The 9124-nt window shown below is 42.4% G+C and overlaps 2 protein-coding genes across 3 annotated transcripts in view; one reads left to right on the top strand and one right to left on the bottom strand.

The window, feature by feature from the left end:
• Nucleotides 1-6009, bottom strand: part of Mterf3 (mitochondrial transcription termination factor 3) — a 20546-nt gene extending 14537 nt beyond the window's left edge. Inside the window, exons 1-4 of the mRNA XM_005368149.2 lie at nt 5861-6009; nt 4143-4273; nt 3112-3449; nt 1236-1388 (exon numbers count right to left, since the gene is read on the bottom strand). Coding sequence (XP_005368206.1) covers nt 1236-1388; nt 3112-3436 — 478 coding nt within the window. The 5' untranslated portion in view covers nt 3437-3449; nt 4143-4273; nt 5861-6009. The remainder of the gene's footprint in view (nt 1-1235; nt 1389-3111; nt 3450-4142; nt 4274-5860) is intronic.
• Nucleotides 6010-6128: 119 nt separating this feature from the next.
• Ptdss1 (phosphatidylserine synthase 1) overlaps nt 6129-9124 on the top strand; it is a 49482-nt gene continuing 46486 nt past the window's right edge. Inside the window, exon 1 of one of the 2 annotated variants that reach the window (XM_005368147.2) lies at nt 6129-6632. In XM_005368147.2, coding sequence (XP_005368204.1) covers nt 6454-6632 — 179 coding nt within the window. In that variant the 5' untranslated portion in view covers nt 6129-6453. Of the gene's footprint in view, nt 6638-9124 lie in introns of both variants that reach the window. The other variant, XM_013354112.2, reaches the window with a different exon arrangement.

Here is a 9124-nt window from a genome sequence, read left to right as displayed (position 1 = left end):
AAAAACCAAAAAAAAAAAAAAAAAAAAAAAGAAGTGGTAACGACAGAATAAGAGCAAACTTGAGAGAGATAGAATATGGAGGATTAGGAGGATTAGGTTCTAAAAAGATGTTAAGGAGGGAGGGAGAAAAGAAAGAAACAAGGACAACCCCTAAGAGTCTCCTGCATTGGCGCAGGTATTTTTTTTTTTCTATTTCTGATAAACAAAACAGCTCTCCAAGATATGGTGAATGAGAAACAAAAAGGGAGCTTCTTTGGTGAAACAAGATTTATCTATATCCCCCAAACACAACATATGAAAACAGAATTATCAAAATAAGACACAGAAAGGCCCACAAATAAGAATTCTAATGGAAGATGCCAGTATGTGAAACACTAAAAGTTTTAGAATTTGTACTTTTTGGATTTTGGATGATCAATTGGTAAACTCTATGCAGATATTCCAAAAAATATGAAAAAGCCTCAAATTTCAAACACTCTCGGTTCTTGGCATTTTGGGTAAGGAATACTTGCGGTTGTTTGAATGAAAATGATCCCATTGGCTGGTAGGGAGTGGCACTCTTAGGAGGCGTGGCCTTGTTGAAGGAAGTAAGTCCCTAGCGGTGAACTTTGAGGTTTGACGTTTAAGCCAGGCCTTGTGTGACTCTTCCTGATGCCTGCAGAATCATGCAGCTCCTCTCCAGCACCATGTCTGCCTGCATGCCACTATGCTTCCAGTCCACCCTAATTAAATGTCTTCCTGTGTAAGTATTGCAGTGGTTATGGTGTCTCTTCACAGCAATAGAAACCCTAAGACAATACTCAACACCCATTAAACAACAACAACAACAACCAGAAATTGGAGACTTTGGAGAATAAGAGGTCCAAGTAAAAACATGATACTATGTGGGAACATTGATTCCTCAATCTCTTAAATATCCAATTCCTCTCAACTCCTTAGGGTCATTACTGAGAAATCAAGAAATCAAACCAGACTCAAGGAAAACAGATTCAACAAGGTTGCTACATTTCAGACAGGACCAAAAGAAAGTGTGCAATGAATAGCTCTAGCTGCCTTTAATTCAAGGATAACCTACTAGCCAGCATATTAAGAAAGTTATGGTACAGGCTGAAAGAACAATCCAGATGAGGGCTGTAGGCTCCAGGAGGAAGGTCAGGGGAAAACAATGCAGAAAACAGTTCACCATGGGTCAACAAACTAACACATAACAGGCTGACTGTAGGTTAGAAACTTACCAAGCTGCACTAGCTGCTGCAGAGTCTCGGAATGATCTATGTAGTCTCCAAGTGTGAAGGAAGATAAGGGCAACAGAGGGTGTGCAACAATCTGAATAGCCTCCTCCTCTGAAATTGGTTGCATCGGAGACAGCGAAGGTAAGTCATCCAATTCTTTGCAGCAAGTCATGAGGAAAGAGAGAAGCCAGTCAGCTGTCATGTACATACGGAACATTCTATAAAGGGGCTACAGAAATGATTCAGTGGTCAAGAGTATATACTGTTCTTGCAGTTTGGATCCCTACATCAGAAAGCTCACAATCTTATAACTCCAATACCATCTTGTGGGCTTCATGGGCATCTATACTCATATGTGCACACACATACACATATGCATAATTAAAAATAAAATTCACCTTAAAAAAGAAAACAACCCCAAATCTACTTCTATAAATATTCTATCTTCCCTAGTTTGTGTCTTTCATTGGTTAAGTACTGAGATCATTTCAGAAGTAGATGTTTATGAAGTGCAAGTTTAAAGTGATGGTCCATACCTGTAATCCCAGCATTCCACTGGGCATGCTGAGACAGGAGAATTATAGCAAGTCTGAAGTCAGCATGGCCTAAGAATGGTGACCTCCATGTCACAAAGGTCCAAAAATATCCTAAGATTTAAGAGTACCCAAAGAGACCAACTATTCTTCCTTCAAGGTATGAAGTTTGTTGGTAAAGTTCAAGACATTCAATCTACTTTTGAGACAGTGAACACAACCCAGGCAATCATCCTGCCTCGTCTTCTTAAATGCTAGGATTACAGGTATGAGTTATCTTCTCTGGGTAAGACACATAACTATCTCTCTTCACTTTTCATCAACATGTAAGAATGTTAAAGATCAACTGCTCTTCAGCAACATTTTGAGAGACATGGCTTGTGAACTTGGCCAAAAGTATGGCTTTTTTTAATACCCCAAATTCACATTCTAAAGTTATGCTATTCTGAATTTATTCATTTTGATCCAGTGCCCTCCTCTCTAAATTCTCTTAAGAGAATGTCTATGTTCTACCATCTGTAAACCTTTGCCAGTCCTCTAATTTGCCCTGATATGGATTCTTTGCTATTGTTTTAATATGATTTGGTATGAAAGAAATTTGAAGCTGTGACTCTAAGGAATCCAGACTATGGTCTCTTACTGTTTTACTCTCTTAACTATCCTCACTTTTTTCACAGCCAGCTTCTCTTCCTTGCCTCCCCTTTTAAATTCATTCACATTCTACTAATGGAACATATTTTACCTGTGGCATAATAATATATTCCTATATCAAGAGGCACGTAGAGGGAGGGTTGACTATAAAGCAATTCAAGGGAAACCTGAAGTGTAAACTCACTGTTCCCACTTGGTAACTATTATACAACACATATGTCAAACATATATACATATAAATAATTAAAAATAAATATAATTATAAATATATGTCAAAACTGTATACCCCAAAGATAGAACCGATACTGTTCCTTTTCCTGCCTGGTATGAAACAGAACATGAAATGGACGAGTATTGTCTAAATATGTAGTGTTGTGTGATAGTGTTTGTGTTATGACAAATAAAGCTTGCCCTGAGATCAGAGGATGGAGCTAGCCACTAGTTAACCATAGAAGCCTGGTGGTGATGGCTCTACCTTTAATCACAGCACCAGGGAGGTGGAGAGAGAAAGTGATTGTAGGGCTGGACTGAAGGAGACAGGTAGGAAGCACTAGTGGCTGCTTCTCTGATCATCTAGGTTTTTACCCTGATATCTGACTCCTGGCTTTTTATTAAGATTAATTAGATTAATGCTTCAATGTAGCATGATCAAAACAACTCCTGAAAAGGGGACTCTTCTCAGTGTTCAGAATTACCTTCAAGAAACAGCTCGGATTCAAGGCTGGGTATCCTCTCCGGCTTTTCACTCACTGAAGGGAGCAGAGTGTTTTGCTCAGAACTGTTCTCTTGCCTATTAGGGTTGGCAGTCTGGAAACTATTCCACAAGGAGGATGTCTTGTAAGTCTTAATTCCCCAGAGGCGAAAGCAATTGTCAGAGGACAACAGAGCCTGAGACGAGAAGCCATTTGACAATGTTTTTCCTGTTCTTGTAGAGCGTTTTGTGATCTGCGCAGCTTTAATGAAATTACTCAATTTAATTGAGTTGAACCATCTGGGTATCTGCTCAACTAACAGGGCCATTTTTTTTCTCAGTCTACAAAGGAAAAACACAACCATCAAAAGAAGATAGATTAACTTACTCAAATGTTTAAACCAGTAGTGAAACAGCAAATAAATAATAATAAATTTCTTCCTACAATAAAAGATTTAAACAAATATGTCCAGGGTAGTCAAATGTTTCTTATATATGAAAAGCCACAAACAAAGGCAGTCTCAGCTACCAACCAAAACAGGAACTTCAGAACTGGAAAAATAAAGATATGCCTTACAATTTAAAAACAAGACAAAGAATGACTTTAAACCAAAAAAGTCTGTAATTGCTCAAATTACAACAGATCCAAACCAACTATTAATTTTATCTTCAAAAGGAAAGAATAACAGTAATGCAATGAAATGCTCTTAGAACTTGGTTTGAAGTGTGTTTAGGAAATATATTGTGATTATAATGCTGAGTTACTAAAATGTATTTTATGCCTATAAATTAGTCAAAAGTTAAAAAAAAGAAACCCACTGTTTTAAATGAGTCATAAATGTTATAATTGTCTGTTCATTGTATCTCATTCTAGACTACAAAGCAATGTCTCATGTTTTAAATTGGTATGTTTTTAAGTCTCTTACATAAAATACTATATATTTAATCCAACGCTGCTTTTACCTGTTGAGAGCCAGTACAGTCAAGCTCAGACTCAGCTCTCCAGTCAGATTCTATACTGTAGTTATAACTCACCTATACCAGGCAAACAGCCTTCATATACTCGGGGGCTCCCTTCCTGGGACCTGGCTGCCTTCGTGGCCTGCAGTGGTCTTGAAACCTGCTTCCTGCCGCCACTCAGGGACCTGCAGCGTTTGTATTTAAACCTTAACACAGACAGACAAAAAATGTTAATTATCAATTAACTCTTGCTTATGCCTTTGTATTTTGTTTTTCTACACAGTGGAATTCAGCTTGTTTTAGGCCCTGAATCAATGGTCTAGTCTCACAAACACTTGTGGGTCTAACACTTGAAGGTCTGTAGTTTGGGGATGTTGGCTAAGAGCAAATCTCTTTCCTTCTTAAGTGACCTGAGGAAGGGTGTGCTTGCAATAACCTTGTGGGATAGGTAACTTTTGTTAAATTTTAGGAACTTCCAAACCTGTCAAAATTTCCCTCAAACTTCTTATGTTCTTCATAATAGTGACATCAAAGTGGTAACCGAGTTATGTCTCCTAAACAAGACCAAACTTTTAGTGAAGCTTCCACACTGCCAGAATGGTCCTATCCACTCAAGGACAGGTATGAACAATGTTACTCAACACAAAATCATAAGCTTTCTTAAAACATTTTCCCCATGGTGGTTGTAACTTTTTTGTTTGTTTGTTTTTCAAGACAAGGTTTCTCTTTGCTCTGTGGACCAGGCTAACTTTGAACTCACTGAGATCTGCCAGCCTCTGCATCCCAAGTGTTGGGATTAAAGGCCTGCACCACCACCGCCTGGTGACAACCAGGTTCTTGATGTGAACTCGCGGGCAATGTCAAGACTGGACATGCTATTCTAGCTCATGGTGATGGAGGCTCAAAAACTCCACATAATGCTTTTATGTGTGCTGTGCTGGTGAAAATTTATCCTGGGCTACATTCTCAGCTCCAACATATGTTTTTATAAAGATGGAGAACACAACAGAACGATTTGTATAAGCACTTTGTGATACTTCCAAACCAATTCCCAGAGTCTGTCCGGAAAACTTCCTACATCTAGTGGGCTCACTGTTAAATTCTTTTTCCACTCAAAGATCTGAGTGCTAAACATTCATTTTTACCCTCCACTTTTACTTGCAACTACACTCCCCTCACAAAACCGCTTCAAAGTCTAAGCCATCAGAACAACCCAGTATGCAGAAGAAAAAAGCTCGGCCCCCTCCCTGAACCCACCTTCCCAGTAACTCTCCTGCACCAAGTTGGGACCTTGAACCTCAGGGGGTTCGGATTTGTTTTGTGGGAGCGATTACAGGACAAGTGCAGACACACATAGCTCTCAGAAACGAGTAAAGATTTGCACTCGTGTATAATGCCCTGCGGTGTGTACATTAGGAAGATTTAAGAAGAAAAAAGAATTCTTAACATCTCTCAAGCTGTATCCTGCACTATTTTGTTAGGAACAGGAAAAAGAGCGTGAACAGATTTTTCTAGATTCAAGATCCCTGCTTTTTAACTAACCCTGGCACTCTAGAGATGAAAGGCACACTTCGTAATAAAGGGCCTCTAGGCAGCGCAGCCTCCCTCCCTAAGGTCATTTAACCAACACTCTTTAACCTTGCGTAGTGTAGGATGCCTTAGAGTCCCTAACGGAACTTAGGCAGGCAGCCGCTACACACTCGGGCCTCCTTCTAGTGCTGATAAACAAGCCCGGCAGCTTTGCCACCTACAGAACAAGCCCGAATCCCCTCTCCGGGTCACTGAGAACCTACCAGCCCTCGCGAAGCTCCCAGTAGCTGCTCTTGCTGAGTGCAGGCAGATCGGGATCCAACAGCGCCAGGCCTCCTGCTCTCCCAATTCACCTGGGCCAGGTCCGCGGCGGCGCAGAACGAGCCCGGCTGCACTGCCGGGTCGCCCAGCAAAGCAGCCAGCGATTCGCGGTGCGGGGCCCCGCGCCGCCACCTACGTGAGCTGCGCTCCGAGTGGGCGAGACCATCGGCGGCGGATTGAGAGGGGGAGTCGGTGGACAGAGCCTGCCGGAGTCTTGGAGGCCCTGCTACCGATCAACACATTCCCCAATTCACTGACTCTACGGCTCTGCGGGGGAGGGTTAGGGTTAGGGTGAGCATTCCGTAATGTCTCCCTGCCAGGGCCCGTGGCCTCGCGGTCCCCCCACCCCGTGCAGTAGTGGTGGCGCCGCGACCACGCCCTCGCGCGTCGGCCCTTCCCTCAGCTAGCACCCTTCGCAGGGCGCCAGACCGGGTCCCGGCGTCAGGCAGCTGCACCGCCGTGGTCTGTCACTGCGGAGGTCCCAGCCTTCGCGGGCCGGGGCCTCCGCCGCCCCGGCAGGACGGGGAGAAGAACCATGGCGTCCTGCGTGGGGAGCCGTACTCTGAGCAAGGATGATGTGAACTACAGGATGCATTTCCGCATGATCAACGAGCAGCAAGTGGAGGACATCACCATAGACTTCTTCTATCGGCCGCACACTATCACCCTGCTCAGCTTCACCATCATCAGCCTCATGTACTTCGCCTTCACCAGGTGAGGTAGGCCTGACCGCGCGCGGGGCGCCCGAGGCCAGAGGGTAGAGGCGACAGGGAAGCTGTGGCGGGGAGGATGGCCCTGTGTGACTGGTGGCAAGAAACCGAGTAGCTGCTCCACGCGTGCAGGCTCGCAGACACTGGGCCCACGCAGCTCCTCCGCCCACCGCGTGGCTTACAGTCCTCTCCGCCTACTCTTCCACCTGCTACCCCGTCTCTCACATTCGGTGCCTCGCGCCACACCAGGAGCTCATGCAGGTCACCTAGCCCGGTCACCCACATCCCTTGCTTTTCATCATTCCTCACACGTCACTACCGGGACGTTCTGCTCCGCAACCACTTTATCCGTGGTCTGTCCCTAGCACACCGCATGAATCATTTCATGATTGCACCGCTTTTAGAGCAAACTACACACAAAACACATACGGAGGCCTGGTATACAACTAGATTCCCAAGGAACTCTTCTGGTATGCAGTATTGCCAGGAGTGCAAGTGCGCATGCATATGTGAGGTGCACCACACTGTTTTTCCAATACAACACCTCTTTTATGCATTGCATACAGTCATCTAACATAAGCTTTCCCCCAGTCTCAAACACCACTTCTATGCCACAGCATCAACAGTTGCTGTTGACACACATCCCGGTGGACACCTCCCATCAAGTACAGCCCAATATCCAGCAGTTCTAATGCATTGTACTGCATAATCACACATCACACGGGGTAGACCCTGCCCTGTCATCCATCTCCTGATAGACATGCTGAAAGGAGACATTTCAAGCAATTGTGTAGTACCTGGAGATTACTAACCTCTAACAATACTAAACAAAACACATAAAATGTATACAACACAACACAACTCTCTTATTCCCCTAAAATATATGCATATGTTCAAAGCACTTGTAATAGGAGCATGTATTCATACTTTTCATGGGTACTGCTCCTGTGGCTTCTTGACCACAGCCAAGGAGCTAATGGATCCCACAGCACACATACCCCATTTTTATTTAGATTTGTATTATCCGAATTACATATTTTAAAGAGAGGAGAGTCATAACCTATCCACCAGACCATTATGACTTCCAAGAATGACTGCGAGAGACTGTTGGTTTCAAAATTGGCTGTGCTTTTAGTGAAGTTACTTAACTTTGTTCTGAGTAGGAGAGTCCATGCCTGCAGAATGAATAAAAATTTTTATATTCGTCTCAGGGTATGAAGACTAAATGAAAATGTGCACACCTTTTGAATAGAGTACCTGGTATATGATACCTGTGAATAGCAGCTTTCTTGAGTTTCCATCCCTTCTTTTTCTTTGTGATAGGATTAGACAGTATAGCCTAGGCTAGCCTTGACCCCTCTCTCAATCCTGCCTTATTCTGGTGTTGTGAGTATAAGCTTGTGCCACCATATCCTGCTTCTCCTGATATATTTTCCAATGGTCATTCAAAGCCTGGGGAAATATGCAAAGGTAAATTGACCAGTCACAAGTATTGAAGAAACTTCTGGTATGTAGTAGAAGGGAAGACAGAGGCATGTAATGCTGCATACAGGACAGCATTGTACAACGCAGACTAAATTGCAAATGTTTATTTTATGAATCACTTCAAAGATAGAAATAGTAAGTAACAGTTATTCTTTCTTAGGAGTGCCACGACCATCATTGTAAAGTCTGCTAATATCTTGCAGATCAGACCTGCCTTCCTATAGTTCTAGCTTTCGAGAGAAGTCACTTTGAGACTAATTATGGTTACCTTCAACTACTCATCTTGCCATCTGATTTTACCACATAAAATATATATGCCCACATAATTTTTTAAACCCCAGTTTCCTCATCTATATACAAAATGAAAATAATCACTATTAACATATCATAGGCTTGTCATGAGAATTAATCTTTTTTGATGGTTTAGCTCAGTGCATGACATTGCGTTAAGTGGTTAAAAAGCATGATTTCATTGTTTGATAATGTTTTCTAAGTTATATTTGTTACTGAATATAGTTTGTTCTGGAATTGAGAAAAATGTAGAGGCATTGGAATATGGACTTAGTATGACATACCTACTTGTTTCACAACTTCATCTAATAGGTGGCTTTTAAATGATAGAATGAGGTGGGCGGTGGTGGCACATGCCTTAATCCCAGAAGGCAGAAGCAGGAGGATCTTTGTGAGTTTGAAGCCAGCCTGGTCTACAAGAGCTAGTTCCAGGACAAGCTCCAAAGCTACAGAGAAACCCTGTCTCAAAAAACCAAATAAATAAATAAATGATTAAATGATGAGGGGCTTCTTTTGAAATGAGAAAAGCAATTACACTATTTTATATTAGATGGTGAAAAGCGAGAATCAACCATATGTCCTTAATATTATTATAGGACTTTTCAAAATAGATCTTTCTCTTTTCTTTTCTTTTTTTTTTTTTTTCGAGACAGGGTTTCTCTGTGGTTTTGGAGCCTGTCCTGGAACTAGCTCTTATAGACCAGGCTGGTCTCGAACTCA

Source organism: Microtus ochrogaster, unplaced genomic scaffold, assembly GCF_000317375.1.
Source record: "Microtus ochrogaster isolate Prairie Vole_2 unplaced genomic scaffold, MicOch1.0 UNK29, whole genome shotgun sequence".
Classification (NCBI taxonomy): domain Eukaryota; kingdom Metazoa; phylum Chordata; class Mammalia; order Rodentia; family Cricetidae; genus Microtus; species Microtus ochrogaster.
Note: the sequence above shows the minus strand (reverse complement) of the source record. Positions and strands in the feature narration are given on the sequence as shown.